The 17,245-nt window shown below is 42.3% G+C and overlaps 3 protein-coding genes across 8 annotated transcripts; all 3 read right to left on the bottom strand.

Annotated features, from left to right (window-relative positions):
• Positions 1-639: 639 nt before the first annotated feature.
• Positions 640-8,121, bottom strand: LOC106602220 (ubiquitin carboxyl-terminal hydrolase 37). 4 transcript variants are annotated; one of them, XM_045716444.1, is made up of 14 exons: positions 6,660-6,738; positions 5,997-6,340; positions 5,445-5,548; positions 4,992-5,123; positions 4,239-4,371; positions 3,993-4,129; positions 3,741-3,840; positions 3,532-3,611; positions 3,084-3,319; positions 2,827-2,873; positions 2,560-2,641; positions 1,621-1,756; positions 1,273-1,551; positions 640-836 (listed from the first exon to the last, which is right to left on the bottom strand). In XM_045716444.1, exons 3-13 carry the CDS (start codon positions 5,456-5,458, stop codon positions 1,545-1,547), a joined length of 1,104 nt encoding a protein of 367 aa, XP_045572400.1. In that variant the 5' UTR covers positions 5,459-5,548; positions 5,997-6,340; positions 6,660-6,738; the 3' UTR covers positions 640-836; positions 1,273-1,544. The 4 variants fall into 4 exon arrangements, with proteins under 4 accessions (XP_045572400.1, XP_045572398.1, XP_045572397.1 ...); XM_045716442.1 differs by lacking the exon at positions 6,660-6,738 and adding an exon at positions 7,926-8,121 and having other exon boundaries at positions 1,273-1,756; XM_045716441.1 differs by having other exon boundaries at positions 1,273-1,756.
• A 2,791-nt stretch (positions 8,122-10,912) lies between these two features.
• On the bottom strand, positions 10,913-13,487 carry LOC106599740 (ubiquitin carboxyl-terminal hydrolase 25). Of its 3 annotated transcripts, XM_045716449.1 has the most exons (6): positions 13,361-13,487; positions 13,104-13,150; positions 12,837-12,918; positions 11,899-12,034; positions 11,551-11,829; positions 10,913-11,109 (listed from the first exon to the last, which is right to left on the bottom strand). In XM_045716449.1, exons 1-5 carry the CDS (start codon positions 13,485-13,487, stop codon positions 11,823-11,825), a joined length of 399 nt encoding a protein of 132 aa, XP_045572405.1. In that variant the 3' UTR covers positions 10,913-11,109; positions 11,551-11,822. The 3 variants fall into 3 exon arrangements, with proteins under 3 accessions (XP_045572405.1, XP_045572403.1, XP_045572404.1); XM_045716447.1 differs by having other exon boundaries at positions 11,551-12,034; XM_045716448.1 differs by having other exon boundaries at positions 10,913-11,085; positions 11,551-12,034.
• A 23-nt stretch (positions 13,488-13,510) lies between these two features.
• On the bottom strand, positions 13,511-17,016 carry LOC123723850 (ubiquitin carboxyl-terminal hydrolase 37). The gene is made up of 9 exons (XM_045716445.1): positions 16,938-17,016; positions 16,275-16,618; positions 15,722-15,826; positions 15,269-15,400; positions 14,515-14,647; positions 14,269-14,405; positions 14,017-14,116; positions 13,808-13,887; positions 13,511-13,595 (listed from the first exon to the last, which is right to left on the bottom strand). Exons 1-9 carry the CDS (start codon positions 16,989-16,991, stop codon positions 13,511-13,513), a joined length of 1,170 nt encoding a protein of 389 aa, XP_045572401.1. The 5' UTR covers positions 16,992-17,016.
• Between the last annotated feature and the right edge of the window lie 229 nt (positions 17,017-17,245).

The raw sequence follows: 17,245 nt of genomic DNA, 5'->3' as shown, positions 1-17,245 counted from the left end.
CTTTCTAAAAGCACTGTATGTTAAGATTAATTCTGCTAAATGACTAAAATGGAAATGTAATAGAAATGAATGGTAAATAATGTATAGTGTAACTCCGGAGTCAATTTTATTGTAAATAAGAATAAAGATAATGATGAATGACTAAAGATAATTAAAGATAATCATGAATGAATTGTGAATAATGATGAGAGAGTTACAGAGGTTTAAATAGCATACCTCCCCTAAAATGCTAACCTCCCCTATTATGGTTTATGGTCTTGGGGGTATGATCCTCTGTAACTTTCTCACTCAACATTATTACCATTCATTACCCTTAATAAATAAAAGGTGACATTCTGTACAGTCACCCCATATGAAACATTTGATCTCCAATCCAAAATGCTGGCGTATAGAGCCAAATGGAAAGTTGTAGCTTCGCTGTCCAAATAAATATGTAGGGGAGTATAAGTGAGATAAGATAATGTCACTTCACACCGCCTTTTATAGTGACAGGTCACAATGGTACAGAAAGGGTGTGGCGTCATTGTAAACATCGTTGATAATAAGCATCTCAATCATATCACGTGAAAGGGAAGGAGTTCCCATAGGTCGTTTGGTGACCCGTTACTCTACTCACAGAACCAAGATTACATCCGTAGCGCCGGATTTTCATGTCTGTATTTATTCAAATGAAATACAACTGGAGAGTAACTTCAAAAGATACTCATAGCATCTCTGAATCTTTGTGCTGCATTCCTCCTCCAGACCTGATTGAGGGTTAGAAGGCTCCATTACAGCTGCTTCCCTTTGTCGCGTTTCCTATGAGGACGGGCCTGAATCCCAGACGATAAAGCTTCCTGAGTTAAAGAGTTACAACGGTTAACAGAATCATCTTAAATTGGATTATCTTAAATTTGTTTGTCTTTATTAATATTGCAGGTCATCCGGTGTGACCATGCTGAATAAGAAGTTACAGACTACAGTGTATTTCACAACAGCAGGTTTTCAAACCAAACCAAATAGGAAGGGATGTTATACCCTCTAAATAATCACACACTCTATCCACCACATTTACATGTATACTACATTTAGTGTCTATACTTTATATGTTTTTTTACATGAGCTTTATACATTAGGTGAAGTAGTCAAAACAAGTGCAGATATTTATGACATAAGCTACTGAAAAGAATGTTCATGCTAGTGTTGAAGAGCAAGTCTCCCTTGAGCCGCATGATTGATAGACCAGTTATCTTTTTTATGGGGGGGGATTGGAAGTTGGGCCGAGTGCTGCACCTGTTGAGGCAGGTCTGAGGGTGTTGGGGCTGGGCCTTGTTCTGCCCATGTTGTGACTGGGCCTGGTTCTTCCCCTGTTGAGGCTGGGCTGGGGGTGTTGCATCTGGTCCAGATGCTGCGTCTGTTGAGGCTGGGCTGGGGGTTTTGAGGCTGGGCCTGGTACTACCCCTGTTCAGGCAGGTCTGAGTGTTTAGAGGCCGGTCCAGGTGCTGCCCGTGTTTATGCTGGGGCTGGTGCCCCTGTTAGGCCCTGTGTACTGGGGCCTCCCGCTCTCAAGCCCTGTAGGGTGAAAGGAACCGTACACATATATAGCAACACAAGAATATAGATGGCGAGAGTAAGCAGTACCTGAACATATAGAAGAGCATGTAGGCACTCCGGGCTCTGGTCCTCAGCACAGTGGCTTCATTGGACATTGACACCTGGCTGTCGTTACAGCAGAACCAGTTTCCACTGGCATGCAAGATGTCACTAATGTAGTGCCCTGTGGAACAAGGAAGACAGACTAGAGTTCAAAGGTCAGGCTATTGTGAGTAATAGTGTTTTGTAACAGTTAAACAGTTCATTTTGGAGGTATTTTATCTGTTACACGTGTCAAGTTTTGAAATCAGAGATAAACAAATACACGTGGCATATAATTAGGCATGCCTCTCCATTCTTTTGAATTAAATTGCGTAAACTCTAAACATATTGCAGTGCCTGTCGGGATGGCACTTCACTCTGAAGCCTTGCTCGCTTGGCTGAAGTGGCTATTGGAGGGTCTAATTATCCCCTACTCTCCAGGGTTCCACAAATTTGGCCCATGGGTGATTTTATTTGGCCCCCCATGTTTTCTGACCCAATAAAATGTCATTGTTAAAAGACTGTAAAAACACCAGCAAATCAGCTCCAAGTGATTTTCATTTTGGAAATCTGTTTCAAAATATTCCCACGGACAATAAAGAGATATATGTGATGGTACACAAATTTAAGCAAGGTTTGAAATGAGTCAAATATTATATCTGTTTGGGCTTCTTACAGTCAATTTGCGGTCTACAAATTATTTGTAATTTTGTTCCATACCCCGGCCCATCTGGCTAAGAAAAAAATTTGACCCGAGGCTGAATCTAGTTGATGATCCCTGGCCTTCACCCTCGATAATTTTCACTCCCTCAGCTTTTGGGTACTTGTGTATATGGCAGAGGCACAAATGAACGCGCAAATTGAGAGACGAGGAGTGATTTGGAATTCAGCTGATGTCATATGTATTGTGCTTCTGCATGTGTGTGTTTTAAGGTATTTACTTACCGGAGTATGCGGAGCCTCCCAAATGAGAGACTACGCCAGTCAGCTGGTAGTAACCATTCACTGACTTCACTGGCTGCTGCTTCTGTAAGAAAACACATGTGGTCATAGGATTCTCCTTTCCTCTACAGTCCACCACACTGTCTACAGTCTACTACAGTACTAGTCTACTACAGGAGGTCTACTACATCGTGTACTCCTCATAACTATCTCAGTGTTCTGTCATAACTTATTTTTCACTGGATTCACTCTCTCTCTCTCTCTTCTCACCACTGAGGCTGTCAGCAGCACTTTCCCTGGTTCCTGGTCATTTGAATCTGAGGGGTCAAATATACATATAAAGAGCTGTGAAAACGTGGTCACTTGTCTGAAATGCTCTGGACTAAAACAGCTCCCATACATCACTAAAGATGTCTGAGAAACATTTTAAATTGCAGCTTCCAGCTTCTCTGTCAGCAGGACCGTTTTGGGAGTGGGTGGTTTGTGTGGTGTTGGAGCAAGAATCGTGTTATGGTGCCATGACCTACCTGAACAGCAGAGGGTGCTGTCTTTGGCCTCTCCAGGTGGGCTGGAGACTTGGCTGGCGAGGGTCTGGGGGATGGACCCCTGGATGCTGGGGGCCTGTGGGTTGGCACTGTGCAGCTGTGGCACCATGTCCCCACAGAGGGTAGAGAGCCTCAGCTCCGAAGGAAACAAAAGAGGAGCCTCCAGCTTCTCCAACCCCCCAGGGCGTCCAAACCTCTTCAGATGCAGAACCAGCACACTGCCCAGAGACAGAGAGGAAGAGAGATGAACAGACAGACAATGAAACCAGTCAACAAAACAACAGATGAGGGAAATGTGTTGGGTGGTGCTCATCCTTAAGTCCTACAACCTGCTCAGGAAGGTAACTACTCCTAAAGGCTCAGGACACAATGACCACTCATTTCATTAAACACTGCTAGTCCTATGAGAGGTTATAAAGGGACAACTCACAGAGGCAGTGTGTGGAACTGCTCCACCTTTGAGGCGTAGAGGCCTTTACAGCCCTCACATGTGAATTCAACCTTTTTGCCCTGGGTTAGAAACAAAAGCATTACAAAATGAATGATACCACTACAATAATAAGATAGCGTATTCTGAGGAGTGGGCAGCTTGCCCTGGGTGTTAGTCTCTACATGCAGGTCTGAGCCCTAAGTGCTGACTTTGAAAGTGAGTGCTAGGCTGCTCAGCAATGTGCGCTCAGGGCTGAAGTCCAACGAGAGGTGGTTGTAGTCCTCTCTGGTGGACGACTCGCGCCCACAGCTTCAGAAGCAGGACAAAGAGAAGAAAAATGCATCAAGTCTGTTTCTGTTTCAGGTCTCTACAATGTTTCTGTTATGCCATGTGTTTTGTAATATTATTTGTAGAAAGATCATGTTCTCAGTAGATACATTACAACCAATGGGAGCTCTTACCTGGTACATGTGCGCACCGACACAAGCTGGAACTCCAGCTGGGAAACAGGGCAGGTATAGCTCACCCCGAGTGTCTTCAGTATCATGCCCTCCTCCTTCAGCTGGCACAGCATATTCACAAGGAACTCGTGTGCGTCCTATGATGAGGAAGAGAAAGAAACATACCAAGATAAAAGCAAATGATGAAGAGAAAATGAACCCTTGCAAAAAGAGCGCTCGTACACAAGAGAGTAGTGCCTCAGTTACCTGTTGCGTGTCACCCAGATACTTCAAATCATATCCCGACAAGGAGTACTTGACCTTCCACATGAGGTCTGCTTTTGAGGCCTGGTTTGCCCCATTGTCAGGTAGACCCAAACGGTGCACATCAGACAGACACCTGTAGGGGAGACAGAGAGTAAATTAGCAGCTGACTGGATGGCGTCAACCTACTGGCTAACGCCCGAAGAGGCAGATGAGTATATCCAAATATGTTTTATCTAGCGGCACCCCACCGTTAGAAATTATTCATTCGATTCAATGCAATTTCCCCTTTGAGGACGGACAATGATCAAAGCAACAAAAATGTGTTGTTTATTCTCCTAAGATATTTGGTTTGGATACTGCTCTCAATTCCAGAGCATTTTAAAAAACGACCAAATTTCCCACGGTAATGTGGAATGTTCAGTCAATGTACATTATGGGTAATGTAGTCATTCTACACTTTCCAAATTGGCCTACAAATGCCTACATCATAATCATTGTGTCATTGTTGTTCCTCTGGGTTATGAAGATTCTGAGAAAAAAATAAACTGGAAAATAAACCAAAAATAGAATACACAGCAGAATATGAAGTGGTTAAGGATAGGAAAAGGGATAGGATTAGTGAAAATGCTCTCCTAACCTGCTACGATTATCACTTTCTATAGAAGTGGCGTGAAAAGAGTGGGTCCCTTCTTCAATTCATGACCACAAATAACGGGTGTGTGGGGGAGTGTCTGCTTTTGAGCCTTCCCTTACCTGAGCAGGTTGGAGAAGGGGGAGCAGCTCCAGAGTTGTTCCTGGTGCAGGATTTCCTTTGAGAAGGACGGCAGGACCAGGAGGCACTGCAGGGTGGCGTTAAGGAAGCAAGTGTTGCCAATGTTAGGCAACCTGTGAAGAAGAAGCAGCCATCAGTACACACAGAGATACAATATCCTAGACACATAGAGCGGCCTATGTCATAAACCTTCATAACTCTATAAAGTGATGATAATGGAAACCTTCTTGGTCAGGGATAAATTATATGTAATTATGTGAGTACCCAAAGAAGTGGATGTCCTTTAGACCAAGATTGCCATAATTCATGGGTTTATAAATATCTAATAAAACTGACATGCTTGATAGTAAGCCCTATCCCATAGTATATCAGACATTGATCTCTAAACAATAAAGAACTTATATTCAGTGCATTTGCGGTGTGTTGTGGTTTACCCAAGAAGTTCCATGTTGACCAGTGCCCCCGTTCTTCTGACCCTCTGGTGGCTGAGACTGGCCTCTGGGGCCTTGGGCTAGAGTGGTCCTGAAGAGACAGAGGTCTGGAGGAAGGAGAGAAACAGGTCTAAAGCCTCCAAAACAGAGATAGTATCACTCTACACAGTCTCTCTAATCAATACTATACTGTACTATAAACACAGTGAGTAGTTACGCATGTATTGCTGTCCATATAAATGCAGTCTACCAAGTAGACCAGAGCAATAGGTTAGTACTCTCTTTATCCACTAGATGTGGATAGAAGAGCCTAAAACTACAGTTTGAGGAAAATAACTTTCTGGGACTGTGTTTATCAAGTGTTTCAGAGTAGGAGTCTGATCTAGGATCAGTTTTGCCTTTTATATCATAATAAATCAGATTATTATGGACAGAGAGGACCTGATCCTAGATTAGCACTCATACTCTTGATAAACACTGGCCCTGGTCTTGTAGCACTAAACCCAACTCTCCATAGAGACTCTAGGATGGCACTGTACTTTTTGTTTGAATTACCTGACTGTTGTGCCCTCATGGCTGGTGTCTCCATGACGGTCCAGAGGGTTGGTAGGAGAGGGAAAACTAGGGCGGGACACCACTGGTGAGGATTTCACTGGGGAAGGGTGTTTGGCAGGTGACCGGGGTACAGAGGGCTGTTTTTCAGGAGAGCAAGGCTGAGAGGAACATTTAACAGGAGAGGAAGGTGGATGGAGGGAGGAGAGTTGGTCAGAGGGTGAAGGGTCAGAGGTGACGGAGACATTCCGTTCAGATGGAATTGGAGAGGGGGATGAAGTGCCACTCTCATTCTTCTTTCTTGTCTTCTGCTCCACATCAATTGAATTTGCTTTCTGACGTTTTTTCTGTCGACAAGAAAATGTGATAGTGCTGAATACCTTTTTCCCAGATCCCCAGCCAATGGAAGAGGTGGGGTCATCAGAATAGGAAGAGGTAGGCCTAAATGAGAGGAACTTAGCCATCTATCCTAAACCTCAAATAACACAGTATAGACAGGTTACATTGAGTGACATTTGCAAAAGCCGAACTTCATGTACATTTCATGTACACTTTTTATGTACTTGTCAGTCAGAATGTACTTTTATTCTTCCCACTAGGTGTAAGAGAAAAATACTACTCCAGAATTTAAGAGGTTTTAATCAATTTAACGACCTGATTTCATACCTTTTTGCACCAGCAGAAACAAGCCATGTCAATATCCAATGAAGACTGATACATATCCACATTAACCCATTGTTCAAATTGGCTTTAAGACCATTGTGATGTCATCGGTCATGTATGACACCACCATCTGGCAACCCAATCTATAATATTTTAAAATATATTGTTTTCGTTGAACAAATATGTTTTATTGAAGAGCAAAGTTATGCAGTATACATAAAATATTGTAGATAATATGTTCCATTGTTTCCTTGTTTCTTTTTTTACATTCATTTTTTGTATGTAGTGTTGTTAAACATATGACCACAATTAAGGCACGTTAAGTGCCTTCATCTTCAGCTCCCATGTTGTTTGTGGTTTGGTCGTCGGTTCATTGAAATGCTAAATTATTTTTCTCTTATTCACCAGCAGATGGAGTGCAGCTCTGCCTCAAGGACATAATGAATGTGATTGATTCAATTAAAGCTCAATGGTCAGTGGGCAGAGCTTACAGTGTCCTGTGCGAGTTAAATACACTTGCTAGGTGATAAGTTGGTGTTGAATGGAAGGCATAACACAAGGTTGCTGGACTGAATTTTGTTTTCTAACCTCACTCCAACCCCTAAACAATTCTTCTTACCTAAACTTAACCCAACCCTAGCTAGAGTCCCAGATCTGTTTAGTGCTGTCTTGCCAACTCCTACAGTGGTTCTTCTTTAAAAAGTTGCATCATACTGCAGCACAACTTGCAGGCTGCCGCAGAATTCTATGGCACGTTATTGTTGCCATTAATACCAGTTAGTGCTAGTTTGACCACCAGAGAGCATCTTTGAGAAGCATTTGACAGTTTTTAATATTAAACTAATCGTTGGATAACAGATCGGCTCTCGGAACTCATTTACACATGTTACTGTGTGTGTTTCAAACCTCTCTAGACCCCTCTGTCTGTCCTCTCTCTTGACCCCTCTGTCTGTCCTCTCTCTCGACCTCTCTCTCTCTCGACCTCTCTCTCTCTCGACCTCTCTCTCTCTCGACCTCTGAACGCTCGGCTATGAAAAGCAAACTGACATTTACTCCAAAGGTGCTTACCGGTTGCACCCTCTATAACCACTCTTTTTCAGACACAAAATCTAAAGAAATAAAAAGATAATAAACCCCAATGAGTCGTGCACAACCCGTGTCCAAATTATTTCAAGTTTGCTGAAATAAACCGTTGGCGCACGTTGGAGCTCCAAAAAAAATGACGACACCCAAAAATATCCAGAAGCATCTCACATTGTTGTTACTCACCACTTAGTAGATATTCCCTCAGCGAAGTATGGCAGTTCCATGCAGGTTTCCTCACAAAGTCCAAGGGAAGCACAGCTACCCATGCAGACAGTACTCCTTAGCCGTAACCGATATCCCATGGGAACATGAACTTGTTAAGCTTCCCAAGCAATTATCTCCCGGTGTCACACGATGCTAGGCTAACCTCAAGGATCGCAAATACCTCCACGACGAGACGGTAGCTTCAGTCTTTACTAAGTTTTAACAAAATTATAACAACTCTTTTATCAAATAAAATTGGTATTTCCCTTCATGTCTTAGTAGGTATGGGGTTTTGTTCTAGTTTTGTCGTCTTCTTTTATAATTTTTCTTCACCAACGGTCCTAATGTAAAACGTCCATCCTTTCATCAACGTCTCTTTCCCTCTCTTTTTTCCCAGGCCTCCCGTTAACCAGGTCAACTCCCATTGGCCACAACTTAACATCGACCTTATTGGTCAAAACCTAAACTTCAACCTAAACCAAACTATTCACTTATACATTAAATAAATATTTCTTCAAAAAGCATAATGCATTAATAACATTACAGTTTAGGAGCAATTCAATCATCTTTAAAATATAATACCTATTAATTATAACAAATAAACTCAATACTTGGTTCAAACAAGGGTATTACACACAAAGTAGATGTCCTAACCGACTTGCCAAAACTATAGTTTGTTAACAAGAAATTTGTGGAGTGTTTGAAAAATACGTTTTAATGACTCCAATCAAAGTGTATGCAAACATCCGACTTCAACAGTATAATGGCCATTGGTGCCGGTCACACTCCGGGGGGAAGTTTCCCCTAGCTACAGATCTAGGATCAGGTGTCTCTCCCCCAATCCTAACCGTAACCATTTGTGGTGGAAATGCAAAACAAACCTAAGATCAGCGTCTAGTGGCAACTTCCCCCTACACAAGCAGTCACAGAGTGAGAGCCATAAAGTGCTCTCCATTTGAAGGCTGTGGGTGCTATAAACTCAGTCAGGATATATGTAGTGTATATGTCAATTATCAGAATCCCAATATATTTTAGCACATCCACAATTGGGACCCTGTGAATTCACACATACATCATATAGCATGATATAGAATCATATCAAGTAGAATATTATCAAACTGAGGCTGGTGGGAGTCATATCAAGTAGTATATCAAACTAAGGCTGGTGGGAGTCATATCAAGTAGTATAATATCAAACTAAGGCTGGTGGGAGTCATATCATGTATTATATTATCAAACTAAGGCTGGTGGGAGTCATATCATGTATTATATTATCAAACTAAGGCTGGTGGGAGTCATGTCATGTATTATATTATCAAACTAAGGCTGGTGGGAATCATGTCATGTATTATATTATCAAACTAAGGCTGGTGGGAGTCATGTCATGTATTATATTATCAAACTAAGGCTGGTGGGAGTCATATCATGTACTATATTATCAAACTAAGGCTGGTGGGAGTCGTATGAAGTGTTATATTATCAAACTAAGGCTGGTGGGTGTCGTATGAAGTGTTATATTATCAAACTAAGGCTGGTGGGAGTCATATCATGTATTATATTATCAAACTAAGGCTGGTGGGAGTCGTATGAAGTGTTATATTATCAAACTAAGGCTGGTGGGAGTCATATCATGTATTATATTATCAAACTAAGGCTGGTGGGAGTCACGTGGTGGCCAGTGTTTCTAATCCACTGTGGTTGACTGATAAAGAGTTTCACTATCGTACAGTATGTCAAGGTATGCTTGTAATTGTTAAGGACTGGGGAGTTTTTCAGAAGAAAACATTTTTACTGAATGGAGCTAAACACAGGCAAAATCCAAGAGGAAAACCTGGTGCAGGCTGCTTTCCACCAGATACTGGGAGATTAATTCACCTTTAAGCAGGACAACAACCTAAAACAGAAGGACAAATATACACTGGAGTTGCTTACCAAGAAGACAGTGAATGCTCCTGAGTGGCCAAGTTACAGTTTTGACTTAAATCTTCATGAAAATCTATGTCAAGACCTGAAAATAGTTGTCTAGCAATGATCAACAAGCAATTTGACAGAACTTAAAGCTTTTTGAAAAGAGTAATTGGAACATGTTGCACAATCCAGATGTGAAAAGCTCCTAGAGATTAACCCAGAAATACTCACAGCTGTAATCTCTGCCAAATGTGCTTCTACAAAGTATTTACTTAGGGGTGTGAATACTTATGTAAATTCTACATTATATTTTATTTTCAATACATTTGCAAACATTTTTGAGAGAAAAATATATTTACTGCATTTTAAATTCAGTCTGTAACACAACAAAATGTGGAAAAGGTCTAGGGGTGTGAATACTTTCTAAAAGCACTGTATGTTAAGATTAATTCTGCTAAATGACTAAAATGGAAATGTAATAGAAATGAATGGTAAATAATGTATAGTGTAACTCCGGAGTCAATTTTATTGTAAATAAGAATAAAGATAATGATGAATGACTAAAGATAATTAAAGATAATCATGAATGAATTGTGAATAATGATGAGAGACTTACAGAGGTTTAAATAGCATACCTCCCCTAAAATGCTAACCTCCCCTATTATGGTTTATGGTCTTGGGGGTATGATCCTCTGTAACTTTCTCACTCAACATTATTACCATTCATTACCCTTAATAAATAAAAGGTGACATTCTGTACAGTCACCCCATATGAAACATTTGATCTCCAATCCAAAATGCTGGCGTATAGAGCCAAATGGAAAGTTGTAGCTTCGCTGTCCAAATAAATATGTAGGGGAGTATAAGTGAGATAAGATAATGTCACTTCACACCGCCTTTTATAGTGACAGGTCACAATGGTACAGAAAGGGTGTGGCGTCATTGTAAACATCGTTGATAATAAGCATCTCAATCATATCACGTGAAAGGGAAGGAGTTCCCATAGGTCGTTTGGTGACCCGTTACTCTACTCACAGAACCAAGATTACATCCGTAGCGCCGGATTTTCATGTCTGTATTTATTCAAATGAAATACAACTGGAGAGTAACTTCAAAAGATACTCATAGCATCTCTGAATCTTTGTGCTGCATTCCTCCTCCAGACCTGATTGAGGGTTAGAAGGCTCCATTACAGCTGCTTCCCTTTGTCGCGTTTCCTATGAGGACGGGCCTGAATCCCAGACGATAAAGCTTCCTGAGTTAAAGAGTTACAACGGTTAACAGAATCATCTTAAATTGGATTATCTTAAATTTGTTTGTCTTTATTAATATTGCAGGTCATCCGGTGTGACCATGCTGAATAAGAAGTTACAGACTACAGTGTATTTCACAACAGCAGGTTTTCAAACCAAACCAAATAGGAAGGGATGTTATACCCTCTAAATAATCACACACTCTATCCACCACATTTACATGTATACTACATTTAGTGTCTATACTTTATATGTTTTTTTTACATGAGCTTTATACATTAGGTGAAGTAGTCAAAACAAGTGCAGATATTTATGACATAAGCTACTGAAAAGAATGTTCATGCTAGTGTTGAAGAGCAAGTCTCCCTTGAGCCGCATGATTGATAGACCAGTTATCTTTTTTATGGGGGGGGGGGGATTGGAAGTTGGGCCGAGTGCTGCACCTGTTGAGGCAGGTCTGAGGGTGTTGGGGCTGGGCCTTGTTCTGCCCATGTTGTGACTGGGCCTGGTTCTTCCCCTGTTGAGGCTGGGCTGGGGGTGTTGCATCTGGTCCAGATGCTGCGTCTGTTGAGGCTGGGCTGGGGGTTTTGAGGCTGGGCCTGGTACTACCCCTGTTCAGGCAGGTCTGAGTGTTTAGAGGCCGGTCCAGGTGCTGCCCGTGTTTATGCTGGGGCTGGTGCCCCTGTTAGGCCCTGTGTACTGGGGCCTCCCGCTCTCAAGCCCTGTAGGGTGAAAGGAACCGTACACATATATAGCAACACAAGAATATAGATGGCGAGAGTAAGCAGTACCTGAACATATAGAAGAGCATGTAGGCACTCCGGGCTCTGGTCCTCAGCACAGTGGCTTCATTGGACATTGACACCTGGCTGTCGTTACAGCAGAACCAGTTTCCACTGGCATGCAAGATGTCACTAATGTAGTGCCCTGTGGAACAAGGAAGACAGACTAGAGTTCAAAGGTCAGGCTATTGTGAGTAATAGTGTTTTGTAACAGTTAAACAGTTCATTTTGGAGGTATTTTATCTGTTACACGTGTCAAGTTTTGAAATCAGAGATAAACAAATACACGTGGCATATAATTAGGCATGCCTCTCCATTCTTTTGAATTAAATTGCGTAAACTCTAAACATATTGCAGTGCCTGTCGGGATGGCACTTCACTCTGAAGCCTTGCTCGCTTGGCTGAAGTGGCTATTGGAGGGTCTAATTATCCCCTACTCTCCAGGGTTCCACAAATTTGGCCCATGGGTGATTTTATTTGGCCCCCATGTTTTCTGACCCAATAAAATGTCATTGTTAAAAGACTGTAAAAACACCAGCAAATCAGCTCCAAGTGATTTTCATTTTGGAAATCTGTTTCAAAATATTCCCACGGACAATAAAGAGATATATGTGATGGTACACAAATTTAAGCAAGGTTTGAAATGAGTCAAATATTATATCTGTTTGGGCTTCTTACAGTCAATTTGCGGTCTACAAATTATTTGTAATTTTGTTCCATACCCCGGCCCATCTGGCTAAGAAAAAAATTTGACCCGAGGCTGAATCTAGTTGATGATCCCTGGCCTTCACCCTCGATAATTTTCACTCCCTCAGCTTTTGGGTACTTGTGTATATGGCAGAGGCACAAATGAACGCGCAAATTGAGAGACGAGGAGTGATTTGGAATTCAGCTGATGTCATATGTATTGTGCTTCTGCATGTGTGTGTTTTAAGGTATTTACTTACCGGAGTATGCGGAGCCTCCCAAATGAGAGACTACGCCAGTCAGCTGGTAGTAACCATTCACTGACTTCACTGGCTGCTGCTTCTGTAAGAAAACACATGTGGTCATAGGATTCTCCTTTCCTCTACAGTCCACCACACTGTCTACAGTCTACTACAGTACTAGTCTACTACAGGAGGTCTACTACATCGTGTACTCCTCATAACTATCTCAGTGTTCTGTCATAACTTATTTTTCACTGGATTCACTCTCTCTCTCTCTCTTCTCACCACTGAGGCTGTCAGCAGCACTTTCCCTGGTTCCTGGTCATTTGAATCTGAGGGGTCAAATATACATATAAAGAGCTGTGAAAACGTGGTCACTTGTCTGAAATGCTCTGGACTAAAACAGCTCCCATACATCACTAAAGATGTCTGAGAAACATTTTAAATTGCAGCTTCCAGCTTCTCTGTCAGCAGGACCGTTTTGGGAGTGGGTGGTTTGTGTGGTGTTGGAGCAAGAATCGTGTTATGGTGCCATGACCTACCTGAACAGCAGAGGGTGCTGTCTTTGGCCTCTCCAGGTGGGCTGGAGACTTGGCTGGCGAGGGTCTGGGGGATGGACCCCTGGATGCTGGGGGCCTGTGGGTTGGCACTGTGCAGCTGTGGCACCATGTCCCCACAGAGGGTAGAGAGCCTCAGCTCCGAAGGAAACAAAAGAGGAGCCTCCAGCTTCTCCAACCCCCAGGGCGTCCAAACCTCTTCAGATGCAGAACCAGCACACTGCCCAGAGACAGAGAGGAAGAGAGATGAACAGACAGACAATGAAACCAGTCAACAAAACAACAGATGAGGGAAATGTGTTGGGTGGTGCTCATCCTTAAGTCCTACAACCTGCTCAGGAAGGTAACTACTCCTAAAGGCTCAGGACACAATGACCACTCATTTCATTAAACACTGCTAGTCCTATGAGAGGTTATAAAGGGACAACTCACAGAGGCAGTGTGTGGAACTGCTCCACCTTTGAGGCGTAGAGGCCTTTACAGCCCTCACATGTGAATTCAACCTTTTTGCCCTGGGTTAGAAACAAAAGCATTACAAAATGAATGATACCACTACAATAATAAGATAGCGTATTCTGAGGAGTGGGCAGCTTGCCCTGGGTGTTAGTCTCTACATGCAGGTCTGAGCCCTAAGTGCTGACTTTGAAAGTGAGTGCTAGGCTGCTCAGCAATGTGCGCTCAGGGCTGAAGTCCAACGAGAGGTGGTTGTAGTCCTCTCTGGTGGACGACTCGCGCCCACAGCTTCAGAAGCAGGACAAAGAGAAGAAAAATGCATCAAGTCTGTTTCTGTTTCAGGTCTCTACAATGTTTCTGTTATGCCATGTGTTTTGTAATATTATTTGTAGAAAGATCATGTTCTCAGTAGATACATTACAACCAATGGGAGCTCTTACCTGGTACATGTGCGCACCGACACAAGCTGGAACTCCAGCTGGGAAACAGGGCAGGTATAGCTCACCCCGAGTGTCTTCAGTATCATGCCCTCCTCCTTCAGCTGGCACAGCATATTCACAAGGAACTCGTGTGCGTCCTATGATGAGGAAGAGAAAGAAACATACCAAGATAAAAGCAAATGATGAAGAGAAAATGAACCCTTGCAAAAAGAGCGCTCGTACACAAGAGAGTAGTGCCTCAGTTACCTGTTGCGTGTCACCCAGATACTTCAAATCATATCCCGACAAGGAGTACTTGACCTTCCACATGAGGTCTGCTTTTGAGGCCTGGTTTGCCCCATTGTCAGGTAGACCCAAACGGTGCACATCAGACAGACACCTGTAGGGGAGACAGAGAGTAAATTAGCAGCTGACTGGATGGCGTCAACCTACTGGCTAACGCCCGAAGAGGCAGATGAGTATATCCAAATATGTTTTATCTAGCGGCACCCCACCGTTAGAAATTATTCATTCGATTCAATGCAATTTCCCCTTTGAGGACGGACAATGATCAAAGCAACAAAAATGTGTTGTTTATTCTCCTAAGATATTTGGTTTGGATACTGCTCTCAATTCCAGAGCATTTTAAAAAACGACCAAATTTCCCACGGTAATGTGGAATGTTCAGTCAATGTACATTATGGGTAATGTAGTCATTCTACACTTTCCAAATTGGCCTACAAATGCCTACATCATAATCATTGTGTCATTGTTGTTCCTCTGGGTTATGAAGATTCTGAGAAAAAAAATAAACTGGAAAATAAACCAAAAATAGAATACACAGCAGAATATGAAGTGGTTAAGGATAGGAAAAGGGATAGGATTAGTGAAAATGCTCTCCTAACCTGCTACGATTATCACTTTCTATAGAAGTGGCGTGAAAAGAGTGGGTCCCTTCTTCAATTCATGACCACAAATAACGGGTGTGTGGGGGAGTGTCTGCTTTTGAGCCTTCCCTTACCTGAGCAGGTTGGAGAAGGGGGAGCAGCTCCAGAGTTGTTCCTGGTGCAGGATTTCCTTTGAGAAGGACGGCAGGACCAGGAGGCACTGCAGGGTGGCGTTAAGGAAGCAAGTGTTGCCAATGTTAGGCAACCTGTGAAGAAGAAGCAGCCATCAGTACACACAGAGATACAATATCCTAGACACATAGAGCGGCCTATGTCATAAACCTTCATAACTCTATAAAGTGATGATAATGGAAACCTTCTTGGTCAGGGATAAATTATATGTAATTATGTGAGTACCCAAAGAAGTGGATGTCCTTTAGACCAAGATTGCCATAATTCATGGGTTTATAAATATCTAATAAAACTGACATGCTTGATAGTAAGCCCTATCCCATAGTATATCAGACATTGATCTCTAAACAATAAAGAACTTATATTCAGTGCATTTGCGGTGTGTTGTGGTTTACCCAAGAAGTTCCATGTTGACCAGTGCCCCCCGTTCTTCTGACCCTCTGGTGGCTGAGACTGGCCTCTGGGGCCTTGGGCTAGAGTGGTCCTGAAGAGACAGAGGTCTGGAGGAAGGAGAGAAACAGGTCTAAAGCCTCCAAAACAGAGATAGTATCACTCTACACAGTCTCTCTAATCAATACTATACTGTACTATAAACACAGTGAGTAGTTACGCATGTATTGCTGTCCATATAAATGCAGTCTACCAAGTAGACCAGAGCAATAGGTTAGTACTCTCTTTATCCACTAGATGTGGATAGAAGAGCCTAAAACTACAGTTTGAGGAAAATAACTTTCTGGGACTGTGTTTATCAAGTGTTTCAGAGTAGGAGTCTGATCTAGGATCAGTTTCGCCTTTTATATCATAATAAATCAGATTATTATGGACAGAGAGGACCTGATCCTAGATTAGCACTCATACTCTTGATAAACACTGGCCCTGGTCTTGTAGCACTAAACCCAACTCTCCATAGAGACTCTAGGATGGCACTGTACTTTTTGTTTGAATTACCTGACTGTTGTGCCCTCATGGCTGGTGTCTCCATGACAGTCCAGAGGGTTGGTAGGAGAGGGAAAACTAGGGCGGGACACCACTGGTGAGGATTTCACTGGGGAAGGGTGTTTGGCAGGTGACCGGGGTACAGAGGGCTGTTTTTCAGGAGAGCAAGGCTGAGAGGAACATTTAACAGGAGAGGAAGGTGGATGGAGGGAGGAGAGTTGGTCAGAGGGTGAAGGGTCAGAGGTGACGGAGACATTCCGTTCAGATGGAATTGGAGAGGGGGATGAAGTGCCACTCTCATTCTTCTTTCTTGTCTTCTGCTCCACATCAATTGAATTTGCTTTCTGACGTTTTTTCTGTCGACAAGAAAATGTGATAGTGCTGAATACCTTTTTCCCAGATCCCCAGCCAATGGAAGAGGTGGGGTCATCAGAATAGGAAGAGGTAGGCCTAAATGAGAGGAACTTAGCCATCTATCCTAAACCTCAAATAACACAGTATAGACAGGTTACATTGAGTGACATTTGCAAAAGCCGAACTTCATGTACATTTCATGTACACTTTTTATGTACTTGTCAGTCAGAATGTACTTTTATTCTTCCCACTAGGTGTAAGAGAAAAATACTACTCCAGAATTTAAGAGGTTTTAATCAATTTAACGACCTGATTTCATACCTTTTTGCACCAGCAGAAACAAGCCATGTCAATATCCAATGAAGACTGATACATATCCACATTAACCCATTGTTCAAATTGGCTTTAAGACCATTGTGATGTCATCGGTCATGTATGACACCACCATCTGGCAACCCAATCTATAATATTTTAAAATATATTGTTTTCGTTGAACAAATATGTTTTATTGAAGAGCAAAGTTATGCAGTATACATAAAATATTGTAGATAATATGTTCCATTGTTTCCTTGTTTCTTTTTTTACATTCATTTTTTGTATGTAGTGTTGTTAAACATATGACCACAATT

Source organism: Salmo salar, chromosome ssa04 (genome assembly GCF_905237065.1).
Source record: "Salmo salar chromosome ssa04, Ssal_v3.1, whole genome shotgun sequence".
In the NCBI taxonomy this organism is placed as follows: domain Eukaryota; kingdom Metazoa; phylum Chordata; class Actinopteri; order Salmoniformes; family Salmonidae; genus Salmo; species Salmo salar.
Note: the sequence above shows the minus strand (reverse complement) of the source record. Positions and strands in the feature narration are given on the sequence as shown.

What these genes read in the sequence shown, in the direction of transcription:
- LOC106602220 (XM_045716442.1), bottom strand. An exon ending in ATCTGGGTGACACGCAACAG is followed by an intron (nt 4,130 to 4,238) that starts GTAACTGAGGCA and finishes TCCTCATCATAG; the next exon opens with GACGCACACGAGTTCCTTGT. An exon ending in TCGGTGCGCACATGTACCAG is followed by an intron (nt 3,841 to 3,992) that starts GTAAGAGCTCCC and finishes CTGCTTCTGAAG; the next exon opens with CTGTGGGCGCGAGTCGTCCA.
- LOC106599740 (XM_045716447.1), bottom strand. Translation starts at nt 13,487, where the DNA reads ATGGTGCCACAGCTGCACAGTGCCAACCCACAGGCCCCCAGCATCCAG. An exon ending in CAGCACCCTCTGCTGTTCAG is followed by an intron (nt 13,151 to 13,360) that starts GTAGGTCATGGC and finishes TTGACCCCTCAG; the next exon opens with ATTCAAATGACCAGGAACCA. An exon ending in GGGAGGCTCCGCATACTCCG is followed by an intron (nt 12,035 to 12,836) that starts GTAAGTAAATAC and finishes CTTGTTCCACAG; the next exon opens with GGCACTACATTAGTGACATC.
- LOC123723850 (XM_045716445.1), bottom strand. Translation starts at nt 16,991, where the DNA reads ATGTATCAGTCTTCATTGGATATTGACATGGCTTGTTTCTGCTGGTGC. An exon ending in ATCTGGGTGACACGCAACAG is followed by an intron (nt 14,406 to 14,514) that starts GTAACTGAGGCA and finishes TCCTCATCATAG; the next exon opens with GACGCACACGAGTTCCTTGT. An exon ending in GCCTAGCACTCACTTTCAAA is followed by an intron (nt 13,888 to 14,016) that starts GTCAGCACTTAG and finishes TTTCTAACCCAG; the next exon opens with GGCAAAAAGGTTGAATTCAC.